Source organism: Falco rusticolus, chromosome 18 (genome assembly GCF_015220075.1).
Source record: "Falco rusticolus isolate bFalRus1 chromosome 18, bFalRus1.pri, whole genome shotgun sequence".
Classification (NCBI taxonomy): Eukaryota; Metazoa; Chordata; class Aves; order Falconiformes; family Falconidae; genus Falco; species Falco rusticolus.
Genome location: NC_051204.1, coordinates 3,184,685 through 3,200,358, shown reverse-complemented (window position 1 = coordinate 3,200,358; position 15,674 = coordinate 3,184,685). Strand labels below are relative to the sequence as shown.

General features: G+C 67.6%; 2 protein-coding genes across 2 annotated transcripts; both read right to left on the bottom strand.

Moving 5' to 3' along the window:
• Positions 1-73: 73 nt before the first annotated feature.
• Positions 74-12,656, bottom strand: KCNH4 (potassium voltage-gated channel subfamily H member 4). The gene is made up of 16 exons (XM_037411631.1): positions 12,487-12,656; positions 9,054-9,287; positions 8,792-8,923; positions 8,461-8,588; positions 7,208-7,451; positions 6,814-6,971; positions 5,191-5,398; positions 4,793-4,987; positions 4,329-4,528; positions 3,672-3,921; positions 3,354-3,568; positions 2,268-2,315; positions 1,787-2,154; positions 1,535-1,641; positions 1,356-1,432; positions 74-1,248 (listed from the first exon to the last, which is right to left on the bottom strand). Exons 1-16 carry the CDS (start codon positions 12,560-12,562, stop codon positions 775-777), a joined length of 3,114 nt encoding a protein of 1,037 aa, XP_037267528.1. The 5' UTR covers positions 12,563-12,656; the 3' UTR covers positions 74-774.
• An 834-nt stretch (positions 12,657-13,490) lies between these two features.
• On the bottom strand, positions 13,491-14,916 carry HCRT (hypocretin neuropeptide precursor). Its single transcript, XM_037411554.1, has 2 exons — positions 14,731-14,916; positions 13,491-14,132 (listed from the first exon to the last, which is right to left on the bottom strand). The coding sequence occupies exons 1-2, from the start codon at positions 14,914-14,916 to the stop codon at positions 13,668-13,670; spliced, it is 651 nt and encodes a 216-aa protein (XP_037267451.1). The 3' UTR covers positions 13,491-13,667.
• Positions 14,917-15,674: the final 758 nt, after the last annotated feature.

Here is a 15,674-nt window from a genome sequence, read left to right as displayed (position 1 = left end):
CCACGTCCCCTCGCCGACGCACGGCCTCACGTGAGGCGCGCCTGCCGCGGGGGCCGTTGGGAGCTGCAGTCCCGCCGCCCCCGGCGGGGCCCGGGCACGGGGGTCCCGGGGCGGCGGCGGGAGGGCGCCGGGGGCGGCGGCGGGGACAGACTCAGCCGGAGCCGGGGTTGGAAAAATAGAGCCTTTATTTCCCGTTGGGGCGGGAGGGGCGGGGCTGGGCCGGCCGTCACCGCACAAACCGCAGCCGCCGGAGGCCCGGGAGCCGCCCAGCCGAGCGGGAGCCACCGTGTCCCCCCCGGGGCACCCCCCAGAGACACCCCCCGGACCCTCCGAACCGGCCCCGAGCACAGACCCCACCGCCAGCCCCTCCCGCCCCCGGGAGGCAGTGCTGCCCAGCCCCAGCCCCACGGCCCTGGGCATGGCGCCGGGGGGGGTCCCGGGGGTCTGTCGGGCCTGGCCTGGTTTTAAAAAAGCCCCCGTGGGCAAAGAGTATAAAATCGTATCAAAATCCCTGCTGGTGTCGGGCCGGGGCGAGCGCTGCCCCCGGGGTGGGGGTCCTGCGGGAGCGGGGTGGTGGGTGCAGGGGACCCCCCCGCTGCTGCCCCGCTCCCGGTGGCTGCCCCCCGGGGGGCTGGGGCTGCCGGGGTGGGACCTGGTGAGCTGGCGTGTCACGGGCACAGCAGGGCGGCGGGCCGGGGTCCCAAGGGTGAGGGGCCCCCAGGGTGAGGGTCCCCGGGGGCGAGGGGCCTGACCGCCACCCCGGTGCCCGTGGGGTCAGTGGGAGCTGGCGGAGCTGGAGCGGGGCTGCGGGTGGGCGCGGGGCCGACCCCCGGCCGAGCAGCCGGGGAAGGAGCGGGCAGAGCGGGGCGGCAGCGAGAGGGGCTGCGAGGCCAAGGCCTTGCGGGGGTCGGGGCTGGGGGGGTCCACCCGCGGTGGGCATGGCCCCTCGGTGCCCACCCAGGGGTGCATGGGGGAGCCGGCGGCGGCGTGGGCCGAGCGGCTGCGGACGGGGCAGCGTTTGACCCGCGGGCTGGTAGAGGGGGAGCTGCGGGAGCTGGGGGGCACGGGTGGGGGCGAGGGGGGCACCGGGGCAGAGGGTGGGGAGGGCCGGGGGGGCGGGGAGGCGGTGGGGGGCAGGCGGTAGGGGCAGGTGGGGGGCTGCAGAGTCCCCAGACGACCCTGGAGCAGCTCCATCATGCACTGCAGCTCCCGGCTGAGGTGGGAAACCTCCTGGTTGAGGTGGTTGATCTGGAAGGGGAGGGAGAGCAGTGAGTGAGCACCGGCCGCTGCCCCCCGCCCAGCCCCCCACCCACGTTCCCGGGGCTCTTGGGATGTGCCCCCAGCCCCCGCCGCACCTCCTGGTTGAGCCTGCTGATGTTCTGCTTTATCTCCTCTGCTTCCATCGCCAGGGCTGGGCCACCAGCATCAGTCCCTGCCAGGGAAGACATGCCCAGTGGTGGACGGCCCCCTGAGCCCCCCAGTGTCGCGGCCAGCCCCCCTGGCCTGGCCCTGGCCCTGCAGCTGCTGGAGGTACCTGACGTGGGGGAGTCCCTCGCCGCACTCTGCAGCGGGGGGTCCACGTTGAAGCAGAAGGCTTGTGGCTCTGATAGCCCCCCGTTGTCTTCAATCCCATCCACAACTCTAGGGCGGGGAGGGGGTGAGGGCTGGCCCTCGTCACCTCCTCGCCCCTCTGCCACCATGCCCAGTGGCCTCCGGGGACCTCACATAGCCCGGCCTGCACAAACCCACACCAGCAGGACGAGCCACCGGTATGTCCCAGCCTTACCTGGGGCTGAGGTCCGGGGAACCGTAGGTGTGCAGGGAGGGGATGAGGAGCTTGGCCGGCCTCCTGCCAGCACCACCATCCCGCTCCGGGAGCCGGGTGTCCCTCCGGCACCGCGGAGAGGGGCTGCGGCCCCGGCTGCAGCGGGCCGGGGAGCGGCAGTTGCGTCGCAGGGCTGAGATCTGGCACAGCTCATCACCCAGGAGGCTGCTCAGGGAGCCGTGCCGAGCCGGGCTGTTCAGCTGGGGCAGCAGCAGCTTGCGGCTGGTGATGGTGGCCGGTGACTGCTGGAAGACCTCGTCAGGCTCCTCCTCGTCTTCCAGGATGGAGGGAAGGGGCTTCTCCGGGGCAGCACCGCTCTCCGGATGAGGCTGCGGGTGGGTGCAGGCAGGATCTCAGGGCTGGTCCCTGTGTAGGTGCCACAGCTGGGCACAGCCACCACTGCCCCATCCTCCCCTTTGCCCACCCCCAGCGCGGCACAAACCTGCTGTGCCTGCGACAGCCGTGGGGACCGGGAGTAGCGGCAGAGCCCCTGCGGGGAGAGCAGATGGCACTGGCTCAGCGGCACCCAGGACCCCACATGGCTCGGTGGGGACTGGCCACAGGCAGACACAGTGCTGGGCACGCACCCACCCACTCCCCACCTCAGCCCAGAGCCCACCCAGCCTCCCAGTGCCCCTCTGGACGGCCAAACCTCCCCTGGGCCCATGTATCAGCCCCAGCACCAGCATCTGCAGCCCCTTGCCCACTCTCCTTCCTCTGCTGCCATCATCACTCATGAACTGCCCAACCTTGGCCTGTGTGTCCCGAGCTGGAGGCGAGGCTGCACCCTAAATCCCAGCCCTGGCTCGGCCATCAGAGCATCAGCTCCCCCGGGAGCATGCCACCAGCCAGGGAGGGTGCTCAGGGCTTCTGCAGGACCGAGCAAGCTCTGTTGGCATCCTCACCCTCAGTTTATTTATACCTCTCCTGGGCGATGGACACGTTGGGTTTTGGTAGGGCTAGCTGGGATCTAGAGGGCGACCTCCTACTCCACCTCTACAGGGCCTGGGGCGGTGGGTACTGGGGAGTGATGCTCTGGAGGAGCCCCCAGCCACTTGGTGCCAGTGCAGAACCAGCAGCAGAGACGGGGGAGGAAAGCACTGCAGAGCTATTTCTGCACCAGAACATCCCCCCAGCTGCCAGAGTCAGCAGCGTGACTAAACCTGGCAGTCCCCAGCGCTGCCTCCTGTGCACGGGGCGGGGGGGCTGTGCCCCAGCTGCCTGTCCCACAGTGAGCCCCCAGTCCCCTCTACCCCCCATTTCCAAGCCTTCCATCCGCCTCAGCCTCCTGCATTGCAAATGCTCTTGCTTCCAGTTGCCTGGGTTGTGCAAAGCCGAGAGGAGCCAGGATGGGACATACCTGCACGGATATGGTGGCACAGCCACAGCCCCTGCCCCAGCCTCGGAGCCTGGGGACTGGGAGCAGGGAGCAAACTCCCCTCCCGTGGCCGTGCAGAGCCCCAGCCCTGCCCTGGTCTCTGGGGCCGCAAGGACGGGAAGGGGTCTGTGAGGGAGGACACGCACCCACCTCCATCTCGCTGCCCTCCCGCAGGTTGAAGGTCAGGTCCTGGTGGATGTCCACCGTGAACTTGCTGGCGTACTCGGGGTAGAGCTGCAGCACCTCGCAGAGCCCCCGCAGCCCGATGTACTGCAGGTCGCAGTAGGTCAGCGCCTTCACGTCCGCGTTGGTCTTGATCACCCGGTCCGTGCTGCACAGGTCGGCTCCGATCAAATCCCCTTTGCCTGCAGGAGGGGACCGGGGTGGGCTAGCAGCGCCAGCCTGGGGCCCCTCACCCAGCCGGGCAGCAGAAGGGGCTGGGGGAGAGCCCACGCCACCTGCCCTCACCCAGGATGGCCAGGACCACGTTGTCCTTCAGCACCTCGAGGGAGCCGGAGCAGACGAAGTAGTTGGCCTGCAGCGCATCGCCCTGGCGCAGCAGGTACTCCCCCGGGGCGCAGAACGACGTCTTGATATGGAGCGAGAGGGAGCGGAGGCAGCCCCGGCTGGCCGTCTCGAAGATGGGCAGCTGCAGGATGTCCTTGTTGAGGTGCATGGCCACGTCCGCGCGCAGCTCATCGGGGAAGTCATGCAGCAGCTGGGGAGAGTGGGGCCGGGGTGCTGGGGTGCGGGTGGCGGGGAGCAGCCTCCCCCACAGTCCGACAGCCCCAGGGGACAGATCCCCCTCTGGAGCGGAGCATCTCGCAGAGCCCAGCAGTCCCAGCTGGCAAACGTGGGACAGCTGTGGCTGTGGTGGTGGGCTGCCTCTGCTCCACGTCCCGCTGCCCATGCTGGCAGGAATCTGCCCCAGACCTGGCACGCAGCTCTGGTCCCTCCAGCAACACAGCACGCACATGTGCACATCTGCACACGCACACAATTGCACACACGTACACGCACACGCTTGCGCTCTCATAGCTGGCCCTGCCAGCCCCGTCACCCCCAGGCTGGGTGCAGCATTGGGGGGTGGAGGGGGGCTGGCCCGGCCCAGCCAACACCTCCTACCTCGTTAGCATCGATGCCATTGTTCACCGACCAGGTGGTCTGGAAGTACTCTAGCATCCTCTGCTTGAGCTGCTGGGGCAGGCGGTGGACGCGGATGAAGTCCTTGAGGTCCTTCATGCGGGTGTGGTAGAGTGAGCGGCGGGAGTACATGCGCTGGATGATGGCGGTGACGTTGCCGAAGACGACGGCGTGCATCAGCGCTGGGGGCCGGGAGGGCAGCGTCAGGCCCACCATGGGGCCGTCTGGAGCGTAGGGACACCCAGGCAGGGTCTGGGCTCTGCCCCCACCAGCAACGCGGGGCTGAGGCGTGCAGCATGGGGGGCTTCTCCCCTAACCCCAGCCCCAGGGCTGTCCCACAGCTGTTCATCGCCTCCCCCCAGCAACCTGCCTGGGTACCTGCCGCACCCGCTGCTCCTGCAGCTGGAGACGAAGCCCCCCAAGCCCTGCCCCGCTCCCTGCCTCACCCCCAATAAGCATGGTGCAGATGGAGAAGATCTTCTCAGCGTCGGTGTTGGCGCAGACGTTGCCGAAGCCCACGCTGGTCAGGCTGCTGAGGGTGAAGTAGAGGGAGGCGATGTAGGCGCTGCGGATGGAGGGGCCCCCCACTGAGTTGTTGATGTAGGGAGCCTCCAGCCTCTTGCCCAGCTCGTGCAGCCAGCCTGCCAAGCACAGCCAGGGGTTAGCGCTCACCGAGGGTCCCTGCCCCAGCCAGAGGGGCTGTAGCCCCCGCTGCTGCCCACCCCACGGGACTGCCCTCTGCTTGCTCCCTCCCGCCAGCGGCATGCTGCAGCACGGGGGAGGCCGGGTGTCCCCAGCATGCCCCCACCCCACGCAGCCCCCACATGCAGGCAGCCCCACTCACCGATGTCCCAGGTCTGGGGGTCGTTGCTCTCCATCTCCTTGCGGCCGATGACGTACCAGATGCATGCCATCCAGTGGGCCAGCAGCGCGAACATGGACATGAGCAGGGTGAGCACCATGGCGCTGTACTGCGAGTAGCGGTCCAGCTTCTGCAGCAGCCGCAGCAGCCGCAGCAGCCGCACTGTCTTCAGCAGGTGAACCAGAGAGGTCTGGGGAGCGGGGCAGGCGGGTGAACCCAGCGGAGCGGCAGTCAGGGGCAAGCAAGGATCCCCCCCCAGCTCCCCCCGGGGCAGGGAGCCTTCACCACCACCATCACCCATCCACCACAAAGGTCGTGGGCTATGGGGGCAGCTGGGAAGAGCTGGCCCCCAGGCAGCCTTCAGCTGGGGTCACAGCTTGGGAGAGATGTGGGGTGCTGGGGAGGGGCAGGGGGGTGGGAGGGGGGGCAGGCAGCAGTGGCTTTGCATTCGGAGGCTGCATTTGGTGAAGCTGTGCTGGCAGAGAGCTGATCTGATCTGCTTGTGAGGAGAGGGCTCAGCAAGATGCTGTGCCTTGCCCACAGAGATCCTGGACAAAGGGAGCCAGAGATGCCCGGGGCAGGTGGCTTTGGATGCGCAGCGATGCTGAGCGCCCCAGGGCCTCCCACCTCCCACAAAGCTCCCACATCATCCTTCTCCCACTGCCAGCACCTCACACCTCACAGGAGCCCAGGGCCATGGGCTGGGCAGGGGCATGGGGCAGGGGCTGTGCCAGAGCAGATGCCGGGGTCAGACCCCACCAAGGTGGGTCAGGATGGAGCCAGTCCTGGGTGGCTCAGCTCCCCACTGCCCAGAGGGTCCCTGCCAGGGCTGCCCAGCCAGCCAGCCACAGTGTGCGCCCCTGGCATGCCCAGCCTCGGCAGAGGCAGTGATGGCCCATGCGGCCACAGCCCCAGGAACATGCCCCTGCCTTGGTCGCCGTTGTTGTCCTGCTGGGCAACACCGCCAGGGTGTGAGTGGAGCTGAGTTTGGCTCAGGGGGGCACTTCCAGCCCCAAGTGCCCTTGTCCTCCCCACACGCTGCTCTGCCTCCAATAAGCGTAATTACAGCCTCTGCGCTTGCCTCCCTCCTCTCCTCCCTGCCCCAACTGGCAGAGGATGGGAAGGGGCTGATGCCAGCAGTGCACTTGCGCAGCCCATTGCACCCGCGGCGCTGCGGGACCCCTTGGGACCCCAGTGAGGTGCAGGCTGGGACCTGCCTTCATCACTGGCGTGTGCCTCGTGCGCATGCTCACCCCCTGCAGAGCAGGACACGTGCAAGTGCCCCTCGCTGCGACGGGGTGTGTGCGCACAAGGTGTTTGCATGCAGACACAGAGCTGCCCTGTTCCCCAGACAGAGCACAGGGGTGCTGGGTGCAGGGCGGGCGTCTGCCTGCAGCTCCTGGAGGGGCGTCTTGGCAGTTACTGTCGTTTGTGGCAGCCTCTGGTTAAATTAAGGTGCGTGGGAGGCTTCCTGCTGTAGCTGCCATTGCTGCTTCCCCTCGCTGCCTGCGCTGCTCCCAGACAGGCGTGCGAGGAGCGGATCCCTGGGAAAGGGCCACCTCCCCCCCCTCTGCTGCCCCTGCCCACGGCGCAAGCGGCACTCACCACGGTCACGTTGAAGATGTAGAGCAGATCGAAGGGCAGAGCAGCAATCAGATCCACGAAGAACCAGGTGGCCACGTAATGGATGCAGATGGAGCGGGGGTCGTACACCACCTGGCCCGACTGGCTCACATATGTCGTCCGGAAATTCAGGATGATGTCTGCCCCGGGGAGAGCAGGACCAGCCCTCACCACCCCCGCCATGGCTGGGAGAACTGGGCTGGGGTCTGCGGACAACCCAGGTCCACTCCTGGGGTGCTCAGCACCAGCAGCAGGGGCAAAGCAGCACCAGCTTCGCTCTCCGCCACCCCTCAGGTCCTCTTCTCTGGCCGCATCCCTGCCCTGCCCAGCCATGTCCCCATCCCAGATGGGTGTTTGGCTCCAGGCACGGACCTACCCAGGATGAAGAGCATCTCCACAGCGATGTCGCTGACGATGGTGCTGCGGGCAGCTGACAGGCTGTCCTCCATGCTCGTGAAGCAGACGTTGTAGGGGACAGTGATGGCCACATAGAAGGTGGCCAGGAGGATCAGCCAGTCCCAGAGGGCCTTGAAGATGCTGTAGTGGAGCAGGATGAAGCGGGACTTTTGCACTGAGGCCACTTTGTACTCAGGGATGGACGTCTTGTTCTCAAACACATTCTGGGGGAGCAAGCAACAGGGTGGCACACCGTGCAGGGGCTGTCCCACGCGAGGGTGGGAGGCCACCACAGCCCCCCCTTCTCCTGAGTCCTGCTAGCCTGGCTGACACTCCCTGATACCATGGTGATGGATGCCCTTTTCCAACAGGCTGCACTGAGGTCACCCTCAGAGATGGGCACAGAATGCCTGCTTACGGCACATGAATTAACGCTATGCTAATGCTATTAACAGTAATCCACTGCTGCTGCTGCCAGCTGCGGCCCAGAACCATCTCAGGTGCCAATTCGCGCCCTGGGGCAGAGCCATCCCCCCCTGCAGGGACGCGGCACTACTGGGGGGCAGCAAGAGCCCAACCTGGGTAAGGGGAGAGCCAGGTCTATCCCACACAATCCCCCAAAGTTCAAGACTGGCACACGCAAACCCTTTGCCTGTTTTCCAGCACGGACCCCCGGCTGTCTCTGCTGGTGACAGACCCCCACCCTGGCCCCACGTCTGTAGGTGATGCCCATCGCTGTGGCCATGCCTGGGGACCCTGCGCTGGGGCATTGCAGCCACGCGAATGGGCTGGCACAGAAACAACACACGGGTCCCTGCTGTGGCTGGGAGCCCCAGTGCTCATGGCTGCTGCAGCCTGGTAACGGTGCTCCCCAGGGCTGGCACAGCTGTGCTGCAAGCAAGCGGCTGGGTTTTCCTGACAGCTAATGTGTGAGGAGAGACACAGCCCTGCAAGAGCTGCCAGATCTGTTCTCCCCACGGCAAGCTCCGGGCAACCTGCTGTTCTCTCTCCCGCTGCCAACGAACCATATTTACAACCTGGACCACGGTGCAAGCTGCTGGGGATGGAGGGCATTTCAGTGCCTGGGGAGGCCAGTGAGGTGCGTGCATGGGAACAGCATCCTGCAGTCTTGGCTGCGGGGCTGGTCCTGGGGGAGCTGCAGCACTGCCAGCCTACCCGCAGCCCCAGCCCGGGAGGCACTGGGCAAAGCTGAGGGCTCCCCCAGGTCCTTACACGGTTGATTTTCATCTCGCCACGGTCCCTCCGGGCAAACTGGCTGCTGAGCCGGTGCAGCACCGTCTGGCCCTGCCTCCGTGCTGCCCGTAGATGTGAGCTCCCGGGCCTCTTGCTCTTCTGCTTCTCTGCGGCAGACAAGACACGCTGGGTTAGCGGGAGCACTGTGCTGCTGCTGGTGCAACGGTGCAAGGGCTGCTGCAGGGAGCCCTCCTTGCACAGGTGCACAGAGGCGGGCAGAACCCCGCAGGGAAACGGGAGCCCCTTTGCCACATGTCCACTGTGCACACTGCTCCCCAAATCCCCTCCCCATCCCACAGCTGTGGCTCACCCTCCTTCTTATCACTCGGGTGGCTCCTGCCCCGGCTCTCTGTGATGTCTTTGAAGGAGAAGAGGAAGAGCACCACCTCCCCCTTCTCGTTCTTGATGGGCATGATGTCCAGCAGGCACCAGAAGGCAGTTCCTGGGTGGAGGAGAGGGGTGGTGAAGGCAGGACAGCCCCCCTGCTGCTTGGCAGCTTCACCCCGGAGCCAGCACGGGGCCGAGTCCCAGCCGGAGCTGTGGGCAAGGACCCAGCCCCATGCACCACTCACCACCCTTCTTGTAGAAGCAGACCTCGGTCTGGTACTCCTGCCTGCCGTCCAGCACCTTCTCGATGCGCTGCAGGACGGGCTCGCTGGTCTCGGCCCCGTAGAGGAAGCGGCAGCTGCAGTTCTTCTGCATGACCTCGGTGCGGGCGAAGCCAGTGAGGTCGCAGAAACCGTCGGAACAGTAGACGATGGGGAAGCCGCGGCGGACCTGCGCGTTGGCCAGGATGAAGTTGCTGTCTGAAAGGAGACACAGCCACCCCTGAGGGCTCCGGGCCACCCTGGGGGTGTGTGAAGGGGAGCCCAGCCCTCCCAGCCCCCCACGGGTCCCACTGGGAAGAAAAGGCAGGTCTCCATCCAGCTGTGGGCTGTCCCCAGCTGCTCCCAGAGCTCATTCATCCCCTGCCTGATCCTGAGGCCCTGATCCAGGCAGAACCCCATCCCCATGCACTGGAAGGGGAAGGAGCCCAGATCCAGCTCCCATCGCCAGAGACGCGATTCCGAGCGAGGCGATTCATGCCTCCCCCTCACCATCTGCCGCTCCCACCTCCCGCCGGGGCTCAGGCAGCTTAGCAGGAGCAGTGGCAAACCCAGCTGGGTGCTGCCAGCCCAGAGGTGCTGGGCTGCGGTGCTGGGACCTCCATCCCCAGGCACAGCACCGCGGGGACACCCGTTGAGAGGGTGGGAGAAAAGCCACAAGCCTGGGGTGAGTCGAGGGCCTGTGCTGAGCTGGCACAAGCCGGAGGTGAAGGGGAAATGCAGTGTCCTTGGTCTGTCACAGCACCACGGAGCCTCCCCAGCACCACGCCTGCCCCGGCAGAGAGGTGGCACCAGGCAGAGGAAAGCCCTTGGCAGCCCCCTGCTCTGCCCAGCTGCAGAGCAGCCTCTTTCACCCCACAGCCCCCCCAGCTGTGGGCCAGGCAGGGGCTCTGCCCCCGGGGCCGCAGCAGCTCCTTGCTGCAGGCTCTGCGCCAGCGGGACAGATGGCCTCGTGCTAAAAGGATGCCAAGGAGCTGGGATGCGTGGCCAGCATGGGCTGTATTTGCACCCGGCAAGGGCAGACTGGGGTACCCCCAGCTCTGACACGGTCTCCAGCCCGGGGGTTCCCAGCACCCCTGCACCCCCCCAGCCCAGGCACCAGGAGCAGCAGATGTGTCCTGCTCCTTCTCACAGCAAAGGAGGGGAGCCCGCAGCAGATTACAGCACCCGGGCACCGACAGCAGAGCCGTGCCAGGGCAGGGCAAGGGCAGAGGAGGTTGCAGGAAGGAGGGGATGGCAGCCACAGGCAGCCCTAGCGCGATGGGGGTGCAGCGGGGCCACCACAGCACAGCTCAGCCCAGGATTAGCTTGGAGAATCAAAAATAGCTTGAAGCTGTGACTAAGGCCAGATTTTGGCTCTGGGGAGCCAGGATTACAGTGTTGTCCAGGATGTGTTATTAGAAAAGAAAAAAGGGCTTGCATTTGGGAGCAGCTCTGCTGAGCAGGGGGACGCAGCCCTGGGGGGGCTCGGCAGTCCCCTGCTGTGGTAGCCAGCTTGTCTGGACACACAGCCTCGGGCCCAGTGGGCAGTGGCTGCCTGGGAGAAGCAGGGTTAACTCACACGGTGTATCACTTCAGCTAAAGCCCCTCTCCATGGCAGATAAAGCCGATAAGAGACACAGCAAACCCACAAAGCCTGACACTGTTTAAAAGTGCCTGGAAGGCAGGTTGGCCCAGCCAAGGCAGGATGCTGCCAGGGTGCTGTGGGGCAAATCCTGTCCCCCCCCGGGCAAATTCCCAGGACTTTGTGTCAGGGTGTGGCAGGCAGCTCCCCTGGGGACCCTTCTCCTCAGAGAGCCAGATCCAGCCCTGGGGAGCGACTGTCAAAGGATCACCAGCTCGAGGCACATGCAGCTCTGCCCTGGCACCTCTGGGCGCAGCTGGGTCTGGGCTGGGGAAGGCTCAGGGTGCTGGTGGCCTCGTTACACATTGCAGTCTCACAGGTAACATCCCAACTGAGAGTTCCGATGGGCAAATGACGACACCCTGTGTCATCTGGGATGCTCCACATCACACCAGGCCAGGAGCCAGCCCAGCATCCCCCCCAACACATGCCCCAGGGGTGCTCCCGGTGCCCTGATGGTGCTGTGGGAGGCGGCTGCAGGTTCTCAGTGCCATCTTCATGCCAGTTCCTCCCAGCAAGTTGGGAGATGTCCAGCCCTGCAGGCGGCTGGCTGGGGAGACCCTGCTCCAGGTGATTTGGGGGAAACCTGGGATCAACCCTGAACACAGCCTGTCCCTGGGTGGCTGCATGGTGCCAGCAGTGCCAGCAGCTGGCTTGTGGCAGCCCAACATGATCCCAGTGTGCTGGGGCTTTAATCCACCCTGGCCCCAGCACATAGACATGGACATGGACATGGAGGAGACCCCAGCTCCTGGGGACACACCAGCAACACCTCCAGCTGTGGGAAATGACCCCAAAATGGATGGTGCTGGGACAACACAGGCCCCACTGCCTGCCCCTGCCCAAACACACCGTTACTGGGATCCACCTTTTCCCGGGATGTAACCCCAAGCAAGCGGGCACTTTGCTAACTGGGGCTCGGGGCTGGCCTGTGCAGCACCGGGGCTCCCCACGGGCCCCGCCACGTCCGTGGCCGCAGGGCTGTGTGACACAGAGGTGACAGGCACAGGCTGTGCCCCACGGCTGCCCCACAGCTCCGAGGGCTCCCTGGGGCAGCACCCCGAGCCCCGCGGGGGCAGGCACAACCCGCACGTGTGTCCCTGCCCGGGACTGGCCACGGCTCGGGCAGGGGACGGGGCGGGGACGGGCCCCTGGGGGCTCCCGGAGCGGGGTGAGCCCGGCCGGCTTCTCCCCGGGTCCCCCCCGCGCCCCCCGGTTCCCCCCCGCGCCCCCCCGGGCCTCCCCGCCCGGCCCCTCCCGCCGCGCCCGGGCTCTGTCCCTGGTGCTGAGCGCGGCCCGGCCGCGGGGACAGCAGCGCGGGGGCTGCCCGGGGCCCGGGGGGCCCGGGGCACCGAGCCCGGACAGGACACGGGGGGCCCGGGGCACCGAGCCCGGACAGGACACGGGGCGTCCCGGAGCACCGAGCCCGGACACGGGGAGCCCGGAGCACCGAGCCCGGACGCGGGGGGATCCCGGAGCATCGAACTCGGGGGATCCCGGAGCACCGAACCCGGACACGGACACGGGGGATCCCGGAGCACAGAGTCCGGTCATGGGGTCCCGAGCACCGAGCCCTGACACGGACACGGGGGAGGGGGGTCCCCGGGACGTGCAGAGCGCGTGGACCCTCACGTCGTGCCGAGCCGCGGGCTGGGGGCCGGGCCGAGCCCCGGTTCCCCCCGCCACTCGCCGGGAGGCAGCGCCTCCCCCATGCCCGGACCCCCCCGTGCCCAGCGCGGCCGCTCCCCGCTCCCCGCCACCCGGTCCCGGCCCTACGTGTGCCATCGAAGCGGGTGGCGATGGTGTCCAGGAAGGTGTTCTGCGGCGCCAGCAGCCCCTTCATCACCGGCATGGTCCCGCCGGGGCGCCGCCGCGGGGCTGCGGCCGGGGGCTGGGCTCCGCCGCCGCCCCGGGCCCCTCCGCAGGTGCGGCCCCGGCGCCGCGGGCTGATCCCGGCTCGGCTCGGCCCGGCCCGGCCCGCCCGGGGCTCCCGCCCCGCCCCCGCCCCGCCCCGCCCCGGGCCCTGCGCGCCGCCGGCACCGGGAGGGGCCTCGGCACCGGCGGGCACCGGCACCCGCCCGGGGGCAGGGCGCTGGGGCCCGGGGGACAACGGGTCGGTAGAATCGGGACCTGCTCGGCACCGGGACCTGCTCAGCACCGGGATCTTCCCGGCACCGGGATGTGCTTGGCACCGGGACCCACTGCACCGGGATCTGCTCGGCACTGGGATGTGCTTGGCACCGGGACCCACTCGGTGCCGCGACCTACTGCACCGGAATCTGCCCGGCACCAGGACCAGCTCGGTCCCATGGAGGCTGCGGAAGGGGCAGGTCCCGGTGGGTACGGGGGTACCTGCTGTGGGACATCAGCCCCAGCCCCACCGCTTGGGGCTCAGCCGGGGGGCTGCAGGGCGAGGCCGTGGCCCATGGGACCCCCAGAGGGGCACCCAGGGGTGACAGGACCCAGCAGGAGTCCTGCGTGGGGACAGGGTGGTGGGGATGGGGATCAGGGACTTGTGGCCACGAGAAGGTCACCAGAGGCTTCCTGCTGCTGTGGCATCCCGGGGGATGCTCCAAGCCCTTTATGGGGGCTTCACAAACACCCCCCACTCCTGGGCAGCCAGCTCGAGGCTCGGTTCACCCCAGTTCTGCCCCGGCATCCACCCAGCTGGGCCCGCGGGTGCCCCAGCGCAGGCACCACGGACGAGCCCATGGCCAGACACCGCAGAGGAACAAAGCAGCAGCCCCCCCGGCGCCACCCCAGAGAGAAGCAGAGCCGGGTCACATCGGGCTACCATTTATTGTAAAAGCCCAGCGGTGCCTGCGGCGCCCTGAGCAGGCTCGGCCAGGGCCAGGAGGAGGTACGTAAAAGTGCTATTTACACCCAGCTCCAGGCGTGTGTCCCAGGGGTCCGTCCCGCCACAGATCCCCTCTCTTCTGCCACTGCCCACACCCCTCTCAGTTAAAGCTGTTTGCCGCTCCTGGGGCCTGGCTCTTGGTCAGGTCCTTCCCTGAGTGTTCCTGGCATTCCCTGGGGCTGGCAGGGCTGGCATCGGCGCCCTGCAGCACCAGCATCGGCTGGGCGTCCGTGCCTATGGGGCAGCCCGATGCATTGTGGCACGCCATGCCAGGGTGCTCCCCACGCTTGCCCATGGTGAGGATGCCCGCAGCGTGGTTGCCGGAGCCGTGCAGCAGGCGGTAGAGCCGGCTCTGGAAGGCCGGGGGGATGCTCTTCCTCTTGCCCAGCGTGAGGATGCCGGCGGCGTGGTTGCCCATGCCGTACAGGAGGTCATAGATGCGGCAGGAGCAGGTCTTCTGCCGGCAGCACTCCGGCAGACTCTGCCGGGCAGCAGCCAGGGAGCAGAGCAGGAGCAGGAGCAAGAGGCAGGCAGCTCGCTGGAGCTGCCGGAGCAATGGGCAGCGTTAGTGCGGTGCAGCCAGCAGTGCCAGAGGTGGGGGGCTGCACAGCCCCAGAACTGCCCCCCAGTCCTGCCGGTGTCTCAGCTCCCATCTGCCTGGGTTGCTGCCACGCTGCTCATCCCCACTGCCTCGGGGACCCCACACCCGGGGTGCACCCAGAGCATCACCCTTCGGCACCGTGGGGCACAGCCAGCACCACATCCCTGAGGGGAGCTGAGAGTGCTGCTCCCCACAGCCCCCCCAGCCCCAGAAACCACAGCCCCCACCCATGCTCTGACCAGCAGCCAGCTGCAGGTGCCCTCATCAGCACGCCTGCCCTGCTCTGGCACAAGGCAGTCGTGGCAAACACCCTCCCCTTGCTGCTGAGCGCCACGGGACAAGGCACAAGCACCCACATTCCACACCACAGGCACCGCACGCCCAGCTCCATCCTGAGGAGCCCACACGGTGCTGAGCCTCCACCCCGATCGGCTGCTGGCCACGGTCAGGGAGCCCTGGGGAGGAGCTGGGCGCTCAGGGCTTCCTGAGGAACCAGCTAGACCCTCCCGCACCCCCAGACCCCCATTCGGACCCCCCCGCATCGCTGCCCTGCTGGCCCCACCTTGGTGTTGGGCACCTCCATCCTTCCTGGGATCTTCAGGCGGCCGAGCGGCACCGGGGCATGTCCCGCCGGGCAGCCCTGCGCCGCCCGCTGCAGCCGCCACTTTATAGGGCCCGGCACAATAGTGCTGCCAAAAATACCGCCAGGGCCAGGCGGGAGCAGCCGGTCTCTGGGAGACGCGGGCATGCGGTGGCCGGTAGCTCGGAGACCGGCCAGGCCTTTCCCCTCATTTGCAGCTCCTCATTGTGCGGGTGCTCGCCGGCTGGGCACAGTGGCCAGGCAGCGTGGCACTAATGAGGCCGTAATTGCCCGCGGGTCCCATGGCCGGGCCGGCACAAAGGGGCTGAAGGTCAGTGCTGGGGAGGCACTGGCCTGCTCCCGTCCGCTCCTCGTGGCCCCATTAGGCTAATTACCTCCCTGAACAAAGGGGTGCCGGGCAGCCGCATGGATCCTTGACATGGGGAGCCGTCACCCTGCGCTCGGCTGGTGCGGGGAGAGGGATGGTGCTGCCAGGCATCCTGGATCCAGTGCCACCCTCCATCCCTTTTGATGACCTCATCCCGCCTTGGCACGTGGAGGGAGCAGCAGGGCACCAGGGTGGGTCTCGCACTCTTTATAATGCTCCACAGCCACGGTCCGACCACCAGACCGCCCCCCACCCACGGCTTGCACCGGGACCCCCTCACCCTGAGAGGGGAGCCCCAATGTTTCCCTGATGCCAAAAGCCACATCTGCTGCGCAGGCCAGTCTGCAGTGAGCCCCCGGCCCCCTGTACCCCACATCCTCCCAGCCCCTCTGCGCAGTGAGGTCCCCAGGGAGGGGAAGGAACCCGCTGCCCCGTGAAGAGGGGATGAGGACCAGTCAGAACCCTTCCCATCAGGCAGGTTTTCCCTGGGGCTGGCAAGGGCAAAACCTGCAGCGCTGGCCAGGGACAGGCGTCTGGC